Source organism: Nanorana parkeri, unplaced genomic scaffold, assembly GCF_000935625.1.
Source record: "Nanorana parkeri isolate BGI_ZX_2015 unplaced genomic scaffold, ASM93562v1 scaffold69, whole genome shotgun sequence".
Classification (NCBI taxonomy): domain Eukaryota; kingdom Metazoa; phylum Chordata; class Amphibia; order Anura; family Dicroglossidae; genus Nanorana; species Nanorana parkeri.
In genome coordinates this window covers 2,030,461-2,046,856 of record NW_017306337.1, presented here as the reverse complement: position 1 = coordinate 2,046,856, position 16,396 = coordinate 2,030,461, and the positions used below count along the sequence as shown (strand labels likewise).

At 44.9% G+C, this 16,396-nt stretch overlaps 1 protein-coding gene across 1 annotated transcript in view; it reads left to right on the top strand.

Moving 5' to 3' along the window:
* LOC108804660 (matrix metalloproteinase-23-like) overlaps nucleotides 1-9,811 on the top strand; it is a 29,795-nt gene extending 19,984 nt beyond the window's left edge. The window contains exons 6-8 of the mRNA XM_018576500.1: nucleotides 1,791-1,883; nucleotides 1,983-2,103; nucleotides 9,510-9,811. Of these exons, the coding sequence (XP_018432002.1) occupies nucleotides 1,791-1,883; nucleotides 1,983-2,103; nucleotides 9,510-9,681 (386 nt within the window). The 3' untranslated portion in view covers nucleotides 9,682-9,811. The remainder of the gene's footprint in view (nucleotides 1-1,790; nucleotides 1,884-1,982; nucleotides 2,104-9,509) is intronic.
* The last annotated feature ends 6,585 nt before the right edge of the window (nucleotides 9,812-16,396 follow it).

Genomic DNA, 16,396 nt, shown 5'->3' with positions numbered 1-16,396 from the left:
CCAGGTCCCCAGCAGGGTGCCTGAGGTCCCCACATGCGATGGATCTTAGGCAGCCGATCCAGTTTAAAATGTTAAAGGGCCGATAACGGCTTTTGGTATCGGGGTATGTTTACAAGTACTCATGAAAATGCCCTGTTTCAGCACCGATACCGATACTAGTACTGGTATAGGTGCATCCCTACTACAAACCTCAGCCCTCCTATAGGTTTGGACAGAGGTGGAACACTGTGATATGTGACTGCATTAGGCATACAGGGTTAATTTCAGTCCATAGGAGAAGTTCAGAGGACAATACATTTACACTAAGATAAGCAAATGCTTCTATTACTCAGAGGGGGATCTGTGACAAGACCATCCTGAGGTTTGACTTCAGTCCCTCTACACTGGAAACCCCCTAATGGGGCCCTGTTCTACACCAAGCCCCATGGCTGCTATGGCTATTGTTACACAACTGCATCTTTTAAAGACACTTTACCCCTTAAAAGCTAACCTAAATATTAATATAAGCCCCTTGCCGGGTCCCTATAACTCTTCCGGACACTGCTGTTCATGATAGTGGGCTTAAAGCCAGGGAAGACACAGACCCCTCCTGCTAGTTGTCCTATCTTGGAAGCTCTCAGAGTCTACAATGCTCCTTAGTTTAACTAATCCTGATCAAGTGCCAGAGAGGAAAGCAGGCTCTCTGCAGTGACTCTAACAAGATAAGCAGAACCTTCCTTCTCCAGCTGGAACAGGGAAATTAGGTTTCAACGTGGAGCAGAATTTGAGAACATTGCACATGCTTGAGTTCCCAGGATTTGATAAAGATCAAATAAAAAATCCTGAATTTCAGATTCAGAGGAAGGTTGCAGATACCACATCAAACAAGAGGTTAGAATAATGTCTTCCAAATCAAGCACGGATCTGACAGTAACAAATGTTCATGCTTTCTTTTGTGCAAAATCAGTAAAGCCCGCAAAAAAAAAGAGTAAGTGGAGTGGTTTTGTTAGACATTTAGTAAAGATTTATCAGTTGAAAATAGCTTTAAAGGTTGAGACATGAGATGATCATTGCTCCATCTGGCTAGTTATGGCCGGGTCGTGAATAAAATCACATGTGTATCATTGCTGTTTAATATCTGCTATCACCTCAGGACAACCAATCTTAGGGGAAAGTAGACCTGCCAGGATGGATTATTTTGTGGTGGTCATTATTGTTTCCTCAATTTACGGCAGGACCCCCTTCTCAATGTATAAATGTAAACTCAGGCAAGAAATGTTTTCTTGTTAATGTCAAAATCATCCATGTTTCTGTTATTTTATGTTTATGCTTATGCAGGTCTATGGGTAGTGAAAAACAGTAAGGCCCTGTTCACACTTCGGCCTTTTGATGCTCAAAGCTGAACGCAACAAAACTCTCAACACAAGAAATACCATTCATTCCAATGGCCCCTGTTTACACCTGAGAGTTTTGTTGCAAGCTGTAAAACGCTGAAGGCTGGAAAAAGTACATTAGCTTTTTTTTTTCTGTGTGCGTTTTTGCACACGTTTGTTCATTCACCACAATGCATTTCAATTTACCCAATGAAATGCACGTCTTCATGTTCTCGCGTCTAGCGACCGCAAAGTCCGCTAGACATGACGCAAAACAAAACGCGCACTAATATGCATGAAAGCGCTGATGCCTGGGTGTGAATGGTGCCTTACACATATTTTATGCATTCGGAGAATAAATTAATATCCATGCAAGATAAACTAAAACAAATCACCCTCACAGATATAAAACCATTTCTGTTATTGTTTTCTTTATAGGTTGTGCAGCTGGATCCACATGTCAGCTCTCACAAGTTTGTGAAAAGTGTAATATGCAGAAACCATGTCATTCAAACTGTCATGGCTGTAAAGGTGAGGAAATGGTAATGTTATGTGACAGACTCCATTATCAGAAATGACAGATGACAGCTTATGGTAGTAATGGTGATTCTGACATGTATTTCCTTTAAGAGACACCTGATCAAAGAACCACATCACTCAAGGTCAAAGTGAAGATGCTTTATGTTCCCAAGGGTGAATCCGTTACTTTTAATTGTACCCATAACACACCTCAACCACGGCAGAGAATCAGGTGAGTGACAATTGAAAGATATGAATTCTTATACAGTGTGTCACTAACAGCCATGGGGGTGTTCACAAAAACAGGTGTCTATACAGTATCTTATTGAAAGGTAAGCTATAACATCTCCCTAAAGTAAGGGTAGCCCCATCTTTGAGATTTGTCAGCAGAATATGTCACCACTGGGAGATTTTCTTTATTTTGTAATGACAGCTGAAAAGGGTTAATTTCCCCTCACAGCAGTTCTAAGCGGAACCCCGGGTATAAAGTATTATGCATGCTTACATTTGTCCAGCTTAGTCCAATGTAAGTATGCATATGATATATCTGGTCAGCCCACACGGATCCTGTGAAGCACTGTAGTAGCTAGAGTTAGTACAGTGCTGGCCCTCATCATCTGGGTCCTCGATGGCACTGTGCTTCCCCTCTGCTCTGAAAACAGGTGAAGTTAGATTCCACACTCCATAATTACATCTCAGGTGCTGACTCCTCTCGTCTCCACCGAAACAATCAATTATACCAGCAAGAGGAACATCACACACCTAGATGAAAAAATATATTCTACTGTTATTAAAATAGCCAGCAGGAATAAGCTCTATTCTCAAGCATTTGATGCCAGACACAGAGCTTTCTCAAAGTATAACAAAACCACTCACACGCCATTATATGGAAGCATTCATTTATCCCACATGATCATTAATCCCTTCACAGTTCAAACATAATCAATTCTCTTTCACAAATTTTTATTATTATTTTCATAGAACATACAAAGACATGTGTAACATAGAACCATATAATATTATAACATCCGTCTGACGAAACAAGGGGGACTGTTCCCCATTCATTTTTGTGTTCTACATACTGTGCAAATATACAATCAAATAACCTTTGGATGCTAAGGAAACCCCCCCAATCTTTAAATTTTCGCAGCTTACCATAGATAGCTAATGTCCAAGTGAGAAATTTGGTCGGAGTGGGCTGGAGTTCCCCCCATACATACACGCATGCAAACAGGCTTCGGGTGCGCAACCGTGTGAAAACGACGATTTCGCCCATTACGCCACACATGTTACATATCGCCGCGAACGTCGGAATGAGAGCAATAATTGTAGGGCCATCAATCACTGATAACACTAAACTGATGAGCGGTAAAAGCTTTTAAAGCATCACCTATGGCCAATTTTGGGCCATAGGTGCATTGGGTAGTTTTTTTTAAAGCATGACATGTTTGGTGTCTATTTACCCGACGTGACCCCGACTTTTTATATTTTACCAAAAATATGTGTAATAAATGGGTGTGGTTACTGGGGGTTTGGTCACTAAATGGTGTGGTCACTGATGGGTGTGGTCACTGAGGGGCGCTGTAAAGCTTTCTCGCACAGGGCGCCTAAAGGCCTAAGGCCGGCCCTGATCACTCTATCTTTCTCATATTATTGGAGGGCTTATATGAGCCAACCAGGGGTCCCATGTTAACTCGAATTGTGCCACTTTATCCAGGAGAATACTCGCCAACTTTTCATGAGTCATAATCCAGGATAACTTAGTCTTCACTTGTCTCATAGGGACCCTGGATGTTTTCCAGGCTATAGCGATCGTAATTTTGGCTGCAAGAAACATGAACCTTATCAACCGTGTACGGTGTCCAGAGACTCCGGGTACAGTATCATTAAGGAGAGCATACCCGGGTTCTCTGGGAACCCGCACACCTGTAACCCGGCATATTAAACTGAAAACCCTTCCCCAAAATACTTGAATTCGAGGACATGTCCACCACAAGCTCGCACCCTCGAAAGCATAAAGCAGATGACCCCGGATACATACGAGCAAGTTTAGTGGGCACCAGGTACCATCTAGAAAACACTTTAAAATTAGCTTCCAATAAGGAGACATTGAGTATACCCCGGGTTGTACCCCTGAACGACGACTCCATACCTCCTCCGTCACTACCATCCCCAATTCCTGTTCCCAGGCCAGCATGTATGGCTGTTTAGGGGGGACTCTAGCAGTATCGCGTATAGCATGGAGATTGCCCCTCTTTGATTAGTAGACTGCATGCACCAGCGCTCGTAGGGACTAAAACCCCTATTAAGGTTATCTCGTGTCAGTCTAGTACGTAAAAAGTGGGTGATTTGATAAAACCGGAACAGCTCTGACGATGGCATGCCCAGATGTTCCCTACAATATTCCAGAGTCAGGGGTCTCCCTGACCTAAGGTATTGGCCAATTCTGTATAATCCCTTATCCATCCACCATTTAAATGATTTGGGGTGAATGCCAGGCCCAAATATCGGATTCCGGTACAGAGGGGCAAGGGGAGTAAGGGATGAACTGATGTTTACATGTGCTTTTACACAATCCCATAAGGCTAAAGAAGTAGAGAGAGTAGGGGCCATAATAGGTGGTCATAATCTAGACGGCAACCATTTCAATAGATCTAAAGGTAGATCTTTAGCTGCATGAGATTCCATGAGGACCCAATCCGGTGGTTCCTCCTTGGAATATACAACAGATAACTGAGCTATACGTGCCGCCCTATAGTAATGGTGTATATTTGGGACCCCCAATCCTCCTGACTCTCTGGTACTGTAAAGCGTTATCCTGGGTAGTCGGTAGCCCTTCCCCCCCATATAAATTTCACTAAGCCAGCTTGAAAATTAGCTAGCTGGGCTCTAGGTACAGGAATAGGGAGTGCCCTGAATAGATATAACAAGCGCGGGAGGAGAGCCATTTTGATAGCATTTATTTTCCCAAGCCACGATAGATTGTACGAGGACCACTTCTCTAAATCCCCCTTTAGTTTCTTAAACATAGGAGGGAAGTTTGCCCGATACATAATCAATTCTATTATACAGTAAAAATGTATCTTAGTAATAAAAGGCTATCTCACTATACCTTCATGTGGGCCTGTTGACTCCTCTTGAAGACCACCCCTGCATACACAAGGGTTATGTTAGCTTCGGCTCCTGACCATGACAAGTGAACATATGCCCTTCTTTACTATTCTACCCGAAGCCTGTGCCCTTGGGTTTTCGTCTTACAGGGAACTGTCTTGGCATGATATTGCAGATCTTCTAGGACAAACTCCTCTACTCCCTTTTAAGCTCTTGCGTCGCGTTTCTGTAACCCAGTCTCGGTATATTGTTGCTTCTTTCCTGTCATCTCTCTAGCTTTTCCCCATATCCTCTTCTTTATACTCCGCTATCTCTTGTAGTCCGCATTCACACCTGTTTCCCTTTAGAACTCTCCTTAACTTCTAATTCTGCCCTATCCTTTGCCATCACCACTGCCATGCAAACTCCCCCTTTCCTCTTTTTGGATTCTTATTGCTTCATATATTCATGGCCCTCCCTGTGCCTTTGGATGAAGGTGCAATGAAGGGAATTTATCAAAACTGGAGCAAGTAGAATCCGGAGCAGTTGCCCGTGGCAACCAATCACCAATCAGTTCTAGCCGACCTGTGACAATGAGACTGTCACAGGTCGGCTCAGTAGATCGGGAGGTGAGCGAACAGTTACCGGCGTTCGCTCACCTCTGGATCCTGTCACGGCTCTCTGCCGTGACAGGGGAGGGGCTGGATTCCACCCTCCCCGCTCCGATCTGCCAGCGCTGACTGGCGGAACGGACGGGGGAGGGGGCGGGTACAGCTAGCTCTGCCTCTAGATAGGCAGAGCCAGCTGTCAGTCACGCAGCTGGGCAGATCCCGGCACAATTGTCGGGATCCGCTTCAGCTGCAGCGTCTCAGTATACCGCGAGCTGTAGCTCGCGGTATACTGAGCCTAGGGTAACGGGAGGACGCTAGTTTGTGTCCTCCCGTTACCCTAAGGAGAACTATGGGGAAAAGACTTAACCCCATAGTTCTCCTTTAAACAGAACACTTCATCATAATGACTGAAAACCTATAAAAATTACTGGCAAATGAAAATATGCACCATGCATAGAGATATGCTCTCTTTCAGCTGGAATTCTGGTGCTTAAAGTAAAAATCCAAAACACTTCCATCCTGCAGAGCTTAGTAAAAGTCCTTAAAACTTCTCCCATTGACCGGAACTCCCTACCACAACCTATCCGGCTATCTGATACTCTGTCAGCCTTTAGATGATTCCTGAACACTCATCTCTTCAGGAAAGCCTATCTCACCTTAACATAATAACTGTCCTTTTACTTCTTCCATTAACTCATCCCGCACAATTATTACCTTTTGTATCACTTGTCGCTCCTACTAGATTGTAAGCTCTCATGAGCAGAGCCCTCCTAACCCCCCTGTATTGTAACTGTACTGTCTCCTTCCATTATGTAAAATGCTGCGCAAACTGTTGGCGCTATATAAATCTTGTATTATAATATTGATTAACTTGATGCAACCTGGAAGGTTCAGGGTAGTGGAGCTGCACCCATCACCATTTTGAACCAGTTTATTGAAAGAGGCCAATAGACACAACTAATCAATCTTTCAATTTAGTGTCAGAGAGGTGATATCTAAAGTATATTTGAATCTACATGTAAGGGTTATCAAAAGATATGGGTGGACCAGTGGTGGATTCCCATAATGAAGATTTGACCAGCTGCCTGGGACACAAGGCTCCCTGGGGGGCTATACGAGCCTGTGCATAGTGACCACATTTGTCCCAACACGCCTTAATAAAGAAGCAGGCAGTGCCACCTGTGGTGGAACAATGTCATCTGATTTTACCTGATAGAGGAGATATTTTGTCAGCATGAGGAGAGGAATCTACTCATCTCAGCAGCCTGTTCACTGGGGCATCATCTGAGTAACTGCGGCGTTAAAGAGAAAGTGATAAGACAACGAGGGGCTGAAGCAGAGGGGTTGATCAGGGGTAAAGGGGCAAAGAGCTGGGCAGACTTCAGGTCGGGGGGATATTCTGCAGGAAGTTGGTGACTATACATAGCACAGTTGGCAGTGTAACAGTTTGTTACATTCACAGTTTTTTTAATTCAGCTCCTGTAACATGGGACTGGAAAGGGACATTCGATGACATGACATTGATACCAAGTTTAATGGCTTGGTGAGAATTTTATTCTGGAATCTGAGGGAATTGTTCAGGCCTTCAAACTGCTACTTTAAAAATTAATTGAGTCTTTTAAGCAGCACTACTAGGGTAGGGTGCCTTAAACTGAGAACAGCCCAGGCCCGAGGTATATTTTATATGCGACTGGTGCTGACCCATAATAAACAATACATTCTAAAACCAGAGCTGTATTTGGAGATCATGATGCCATGGACACATTTGTATGATAACACTTTATTTACAAGCTTCCCCTTGTGTACCATAAAATGATTTTAGAAAAATAAATGATATCATGGGAGGAAGCAGGGCCCTTTCTATAATGAGGCAGCCTGAGGCCGTTGCCTCAGATGGCATCTCATTAGGTCACCTGCCGCCCACTTTCTGGCCAGAGCGTCCCAGATTGCTAAGAGCTCTTAGCAACCTGTGACGCTCTGTCCAGCTTCCCGTCCAGCTCACTGATGTCACTGGTTGCCAGGAGCTGAGAGGGATACTCTGGCGTTCAGCCCAACTCCTGGCAACTAGTGATGTCAGTGAGCTGGGCAGGACGTCGGACAGAGGTACCGTGCAGCCCCCCACCAGTAACATACTATACCATCCCCCCGGTAACGTGCATCACCAGCATCCCCCCCCCAACATCACCCCAGCCTCAGGTGGCAAAAACTGTAGGGACGCCCCTGGGAGGAAGTGTGATGCAACTGTGCAGGTTACTAAACAAAAAGAAGTGTTATTTTATGTTTCATAAAGCCCATCTCTGAGCACCATAATTTTACTGGAGTACAGTGCCTTTTAGAAAACACACCTCCCATATTCAGCGCTGGCTTCTTCTCCCCACAAATCATCAGTGTACATGTGAGCAGGGCTGCCAATAGGGGGGTACAGCCAGCCACTGCCAGCTGGGTCACGGGGGGTCCAGACTCGACTTGAAATTTTTTTCATCCCTTTTTCCTCTCCACAGGCTCTTTCTTTTTTCTCCTTCTTTCCCCACCCCTCTCCCATACACATCTCCTAGCTCAGCTCTTAGCAAACAGGACACTGTGGTTAATGTCCTACATGACTCTTGGCAACCAGTGACATCACTGGGTGCCCTGTCTGGGGGCAGCCTGCTGGGTTGGTTGTATGAGGTCCCATGATTTCTACTGGTGGCCCTGCATGTATGTAGATGTCCAGCTACTACTGAATCTCCATGCCTGCTCTGGCTGTAGCACTGCAGGTCCTATAGATCTCAGGGCTGTGGTAACATTTCCATCCCTCTTTTCTCCTGGCCAATTACAAAGCAAATATCCTCAAGCTCTGTTTTTCGATTGGCCAGGAGGAGGGGGGGCGGAGATGCAACGATGCAACCACAATGCTGATGTGTATGTGACCTGCAGCACTACAGCCAGAGCAGGCACAGAAGCTTAACGGAAGCTGCACTTCCACTCAAGATTAGTGCCCCAGCCCCCCACCATGAGCGTCTCTATAGTTAGTACAGTAAACTCCCAGTTGTCCGGCGCCCACGGGGATCAGTAGATGCTGGATAACTGTAGTTTCTGGTTGCTTGAAAGTTAATAGTAACTCTTAAGCAAACCCCCGTGGCGTTCTGAGTTCTCTCTCAGGTCCACTCCTCTGCTCAGTGGATGAGTGCAATAGCCAGACTACTATTGGCTATTGCAATTTGAAATAGCCAATAGCAGGCTGGCTATCGCTCCCCATTGTTTACATTCTGCTGCCGCCCGTGGAATCTAGCGGCTGGCCAGCAGCAAGATGTAAACAAAGAATTTTGTTAGCAACTAAATAAATGTAGTTGCTAACAACATTTTTTAGTGTCCCCCATGTCTATCAAACAACTGGCAAAAATAAAATAAAATCGAGGACATATTATATCCTCGATTTTTTTTTTTTTTTTAACCGGTTGCTTGAATGCTGGATAATGGGGAGTTTAATGTACTGACTCCGTTACAAATTTGTTGATAACATACAAGCCTGATAATTCAGATATTTTTCACTGTCCCTGACTTATCAAGCTCAGGGAAGAACGGTCTTGCACAGTTTGTTGGCTGTAGCAACCAGAGTCTTCATTTCCCCAGCATTACATTGGTAATATAAAAGGATTGCTATGAACGATGCAGACTGAGACAGCCATTGTGATGTATGGGACACCATCTAAACTTCTCACTCGCCATCCACGTTAGGATACATGATACAATTGTATCTTTAAAAAAAGAAGCCAAACAGACAGTCCTGGTAGAGAGCCCAATCCCATTCAACCTACATACTCTTTTTTTTTTATGTCAATCAAGGTCCTTTAAAACACAATACAGTTGATCTCTCATTTAGTGTTACCTGTATGGGCATCATTACTGTTTATCAGATGGTGTACTTTATCAACGTTCTCACTCTGCTTCATTTCAGTTGGTATAAAAATGGATCCCATCTTATATCATCCACCCCTGGAATAATCAAGAAGACTTCATCTACTATTGTCCTATACGCAGAAGAACAGACCAAAGGGCGTTATACATGTGTAATTCGCCAGGGAAGAATGACCCTTGGGGGAAAGTCATGGAATCTCCGCCTCATATAAAACTTGCACAGAAATGTGATTCATTCTTGCACTGTGACATATATCAGCATTACAGTGGAACTCCGGGCAAATAGCTAAATACACAGTTGGCACATGTGTATGCTTACTGTTTCACCTACCAAGAATGTGTCATGTTATCCATTATTCAGTAAAATCACTCTACTTCCTGATTTAGTATTGCTGTTTCCTGGATCAGCTCCAATGTCAGCTGGAGGTGACTTAGCAAGCTGCATATCTGAACAAGGAAGATGATTTACTTAAAGTGCAACTGAGGCCAAAACATATTTTAGTTTAGGCTAGAGTGGAGAGGGATTAGAACACCTGTCAGATTTGTATTGCTGTCTGTGTCCCTGTTACGGAGATTCACCCTCTCTATTTGTTCTGGTGATGGTTATCACTGAAAGCGAAAGTAAAGGAAATCACACATTTTGGGTGGTCACAAGAACAGGAATAGATCTGAAATCTTCCAGTGGGGACACTTGTTCTGATGATCCTGCTGACCACCAGGCATTTCCCTCAATTTAGAGGGATTTTCTCTCACTTCCTGTTGTGGTTATTGAACAGGAAGTGAAATCTCTGTAATGGGACACAGTTGGCAAAAAAAATCTCAGAGGGGTTATCCAAAAGTAAAAAAAAGTTTGGGCTTCAGTTCTACTTTAATTAGAGACTATGTGTGTCATCTGTCTTCCTCTGCAGTATATAGAAAATGTGTATAAATCACAAGAACGAATATACAGAACTACAAATCATTTGGTGAGTAAAGTTTTAAAGGAGAACTATGAGGTGAATGATTTTCACTCAACCTCATAGTTCGGGCCGATGTGTGACAATGAAACTGTCACACATCGGCTCAATAGATCGGGAAGTGAGCGAACACATACTGTCGCTCGCTCACTTCTCGATCCTGTCCCTGGATTCCCCCCCCATCTCTCTCCGATCCTCCACCGCTGACTGGAGGAACGAATGAGGGAGGGGGTGGGTACAGGAGAGCCAGCTGTCAATCACGCAGCTGGGTGTATCTCGACAGTAATGTCGGCATCCGTCCCGGCTGCGGAGGTCTCAGTATACCGCGAGCTGTAGCTCGCGTTATACTGAGATTTGTGTCTCAGGAGGACGCTTGTTATGTCCTCCCATGGCCCTGAGGAGAACTATGGGGAAAAACACTTACCCCATAGTTCTCCTTTAAGCATGTATGTATTTCAACTGTGTAGCTATAGTATAGGTGTTTGCCTGGAGCTTTCCTTTATGCTCTATATATTTTTTATTTATGGCTGGGTAAAGCTTTCAGGCCCGTTCACACTAGCCTGTCCGATAAACGCTCTGCTTTAGCGCACAGGTTAGTGCTTTGTGGCAGCTTCGGCAGTTCGCGTTGTATCGCACACTGCCGGAGCTGTCACCGTTTACATTTTTAAAAACTTTATTAGTAGTGTACAATATGTACACTCTATTCAGGTCGCCGCACAGCAGCACTGCTGTGGGTTAACCTGCAGCGTCAATCCGTGATGTTGTGTGAACAGGGCACAAAGAAAACAATTGTTTTGTATGTGCCCTAGTGGTCACCGCTTTAGTGTGAATGGGCCCTTACAGTTCCTGATGTGTAAGCAACTTGATTTGTTCCAGAGACATTAAACTAATGCCCCGACATTGTATAAGTGCAGTCTCATGACTGGCCAGAAGAAACTAAAACTGCAAATATCTAAAGGAGAATAATTAGTAAAATGTACTCTTCCCAATAGTTTGAGCCGGCGTGTGACACTGCAGCTGGCACACTCCAGCTCTATAGCTTACAAACCGCTGATCGCTCAGCTCACCGCTTCTCCCTGCAGAGTAGTGACTGCCAGTCATCCCTCTCCACAGGGATTCCCCTCTCCTTTCTGTTCCTCCAGTGCTCATTGGAGGGGCAGACAGAGGAGGGGTGAGCACAGCTGGCTCTAGAGAGGCAGAGCCAGCTGTCAATCAGACAGTGGGGTGGATCCTAACAATATTGTTGGGATCTTTACCGACTGAAGTGCCAGCATATAGCAGGCAGATAGCGGGCACGCTATATGTTGACTTTGGGTCACAAGAGTACATTAGTAAATCCACTCCTGTGACCCCAAAAGAGAAGTAAAGTCAAAAAAATGTTTGCCTATAGTTCTCTTTAAGGCCCCATTCACACACGAATCGGCCTGCACGTACAGCTCCGTGCTGCGTGCGGGGCCGTACATAGTAGCTGCCGGGAAGGACAGGTGCTGCGTGTGATTAGAACGCAGCCCCCGTCCTTCTCTATGGGGCTACGCGGCCGTACACCCCCCTACGCTCCCCTCATTTGCAGGTCCGTAGGGGTGCGGGTTTTCTGGCCGGGACGCATACAGGCAGCATATGAATACGATCACCCGCACCCCTACGGACCTGCAAATGAGGTGAGAGCAGGGGGGCGTACGGCCGTGTAGCCCCATAGAGAAGGACGGGGGCTGCGGGGGAAGCACGGAGCTGTACGTGCAGGCCGATTTGTGTGTGAATGGGGCCTAAATATCAGATCATGTGAAGGCATATGTTTCTCTTGCCTCTGTTGCATCAAGTATTGTCAGCCAGCTGTGTTGGATGTGTATTTTTACACACATAGCATTTTGTCTTTCCATCTAGGCACACAAGGACAGATGTCAGGTCAGCTCTACACAGACCTTAAAGAGAGCTTGTAGAGTCTGAGAAGTATCAATGTGTCTTCGGAAAGCTGCAGTTATCACAGACATCTATTGCATGCCATCTAAATGAGTGCACAGTGTGCACTGCACACTGCTAGTAGATGAAGACATGTCAGGACACACGTGACACAACATGGATAGTAAGCATCTGGCCTATGTTATTTGGGGTATTACTTGTATAAAGGCCCTTGTAATAAAAGTGATTGTAATATCCTTTTACCCTTACAATATCCTAAGACAGGAATTAAGTATGCTCTGTTAGGATACAGGAAAGCCTGAAAAATATTATCACATTTTAAGCTCCTCACACACTTTAAAGGGAAATGTGTTTTTAAACTGTCTTATTTGACTCAAGTAAACTGATATTTTATATACATCTTTCAGTATGTGTATAAAGTCTTTATTTTATGATATATCATGGGTATGCTGCCATTGATAGGCACCAGGAAAGAAAAATTAAGGTAAGTATTGATACAATTTCCTGTTTTCCTATTGCCTACATGAAAGCATACCCATTATATATATCCGTCCCTAATCATGGATATGCTGCCATAGATAGGCACAAGGAAAGAAAATTTAGGTAAGCATTGATACAATTTTCCTAGTGCCAACATGGCAGCATACCCATGATGTATCTCCGTCCCTAATCATGGATATGCTGCCATAGATAGGCACCAGGAAAGGAAAATTACAGTAAGTATTGACACAATTTTCAATTTTTTTGCAGTGGTGGATCTACTTTGAGGTAACCAGGCCCATTAAACTGTGCTCCTCTGGGTTGTTAAATGGTTAACTGGCAGTATGCATTGTCCCAAATTTGGATGCCCAACCTTGTTAGGTAGCTGCAGTAGCACTGCTAACCTGTCAAGTCTATCAATAGGATACTAGCACTACTGCAGCTATCAGGTCCAGGACCCAGTCTTGATCCTGGCTCTTACTGCTTTGTTACTGTACATGACAACATATACACAGCTCATAGTGTGGCTCATGACAAGCACATTAAGGAGCTGGAGGGGAAGGATGGGAGGGAAGATGGTAGGTTATTACCCGTTGAGTGACGCAATGAGGGAGAAGGAGGGTAGTTGGCAAGTCAGGCCAACTGAGTGACTTGCATCTCTGCTTTACAAACACCAAACCCACAGGCCTCCGAAGGATCTGCAAATTGTTGATAAATACACCCCCTGTGGAAGCACACAGCTAGTGCAAGCATGGTTGGGAACGCGAATGCACGGGTGCCCCCACAGCAGCCGCTCAGCTGCTGGCCACCCACCTGTGCAGGGGGCGGGGCGAGAGAGGATGCAGGGACCCACTAGAAAACGAGGAATTGAGAAATAAAAAAAAACATCTGCAATATAGACGGCCTCCTACTGGTAAGAATAAAATAAAAACTTAAAGCTTTAATATCACTTTAAGTCATGAGATGCATACAGGGAGGTATAGTAAAGGGTGATCAGCACACAAAAAGTAAATACAATCCAACGTTTTAATTCATCACTTGAAAACAGAGCGTACTGGTTTCACAGTATTGTGTTCCAAATGGATAACACGTTTCGACCAAAAGGTATTTATCAAATCGGAATACCACATACAGAGACCGGTTACAAATACACTGAACCTTTCCTCTGGACAAACCCAGTCTATCTCTCCAACCACAATTAAAAGACATCTGTAGTGGAAGTACAGTAAGGATGCGGCATAAGTAACATTCAACTCAGTAACACAGTAATTACAAACTAAAATGCTGAATTCTTGCAGCACCCCAAGCCCCAACACAGGCTCAAGAGTGGGGCAAAGGAGAGCAGGGAAGGGGTGCCTGGCTACACCTCATCAAGACAGCTCACCTAACCTGGGGTAGAAAGAGGGATTGAGGTAACCTTGTGAGTGCAATTGTCGCAAAGTAAAATGGAGCCAAGTGGCCCAAATGCAATAGAATGTTTCATAAGGGTCATTGCAGGTGGCCACCCAGTTTTCAGCTTCCACGATATCATACCTTGGGTTTTACTCACTTTTGGTGTGCAGATCTGCATTTGGATGTGCTTGGAGAACATGGATCTTGAACTTAAGTTGGATTGGTGACGGTGACTGATTACATTAAGAGATCGACTCACCAGATGTCATCTGCAGGGTTGGGCTGTCAGTTTGATAGCTCAGTCCATAACACTGTGCAGGACATGGCTGGGCGATGGAGAAGATCCCACCATAGCTGTGCCCCCCTACACTGTTACCAGGTTGGTATCTGTCTGCAAGCAGGACAGGAATTGTGGTATGAAAGTGTGATGTTTTTGGGGGTATAAATATTTTTAACCCATTACCTTCTACTAAGTCCTTAAAAAAAATGGGGGAGCAACCTTTTAAAGTAATGTTTACTATATTCTGTAGCTGAGCATTACACGTTTGACTAATCCTTTCCTGTTTTTTTTTCTGCAAAGTGTATGACAGGAGAGGAACAGGTTAACACACGATCCCCTTGTGTAGTCCATTAATCTTACCAAAGCCCAGCATTGAAGGGCTAGGAAAGCAAACACTGTAGGCTTTCATTGCTCTGAGGCCCCTTGGATACTAATAAGGCTGGCATTTAAGGGATGAAAGAAGCAAGATTATACCGCCTCCCTGAGCCTGGAAATCCCCAACACTTCATGCATGTAAATGTCATCTGTTCTGATGCTTTTGCGTCCAGTGGCAAGCAGCACTCAGTCCTTTACTTGTCAAAATATGTACTGAGTTTCCCAGTGGAATGGTACAAAAAAATATGCTGGTGATCTGGTCCCTAGACTTCAGAGCTTATATGAGGCTTGCTTCAGTTCTGGTTCTTTGTCTCCCACTATGTATGATGCTCATGTGGTCTTAATAGCCAAACCGAACAAAGATCCTTTACTATGCTCCTCCTATAGGCCCATCTCGCTTCTCAATATGGATCTTAAGATCCTCACGAAGGTACTGGCCACGAGACTGTCTCGTGTTCTGACCAATGTGGTGTCTCCAAATCAGACGGCTTTATACCCCATAAATCTACAGATATCAACCTTAGAAGACTGTATACCCAAACACAAATTATTCACGATAACCCCGGCTCCAGAGCAGTAGTTTCTCTTGACCTTGAGAAGGCGTTTGATTCTGTGGATTGGACATACTTGCAGGCTGTCCTCACTAAAATGGGCTTTGGCCCTGTGTTCTGTAAATGGATCAGGGTTCAGTATAGTCAACCTAGGGCAGCAATTAAAATGGGGGCTGCTCTCTCCTTGAGTTTTCAGATCTTCCGGGGCACGCGGCAGGGGTGCCTGCTGTCTCCGGGACTATTTGCCCTGGCGATTGAGTCGATGGCGTGTGCCCTTCGTCAGTCCAGGATGATACGGGGACTATGTGTTGGTGGACTTGAGGAGAGAGTAGCTCTCTATGCGGATGACGTGATCTTGTTCCTCGCGGATATGGGTCCTTCCCTGGCAGAGTCCCTTAGCATCTTGCAGAGGTTCGCCACATGTTCTGGGTTGTCGGTTAACTGGAGCAAGTCCCAGTATCTTCCTCTAGATCCTATAGATCACTCTTTGATTTTGCCCTATGCACAGCTGCAGCAGACGACCACATTGAAATATCTGGGACTCTCCATCTCTAATTCTGTTTCAGACTTCATAGCACTTAATGTTAGCCCAGTCATTACCCAATTTAAAACCGCCTGTCGGCATGGAGGAATCACTCCCTGTCCCTGATTGGTAGAGTCAGCCTAGTTAAAATGAAACTCCTTCCGTTAATGCTTTATACCCTGCGCAACTCTCCTGCGTGGATTCCGAAATGGATCTTTAGAACAATAGACTCCCTGATCTCTGAGTTTCTTTGGAATGGTAAGGCACGCAGGATTAAACTGTCATTCCTACAACTGCCATGGGGAAGGGGGGGCTCCCTGACGTTTGCTCATGGTGGGGGACCCTGATCCAGCAGTCACCTTGGAGGCTACCTTGGTGGGGTCCTATGAAGCTCTGAGACATTTGGTGTACTGGGGCTGTAACTCCCCCTACCGTCAGACACCTTCTATGAGA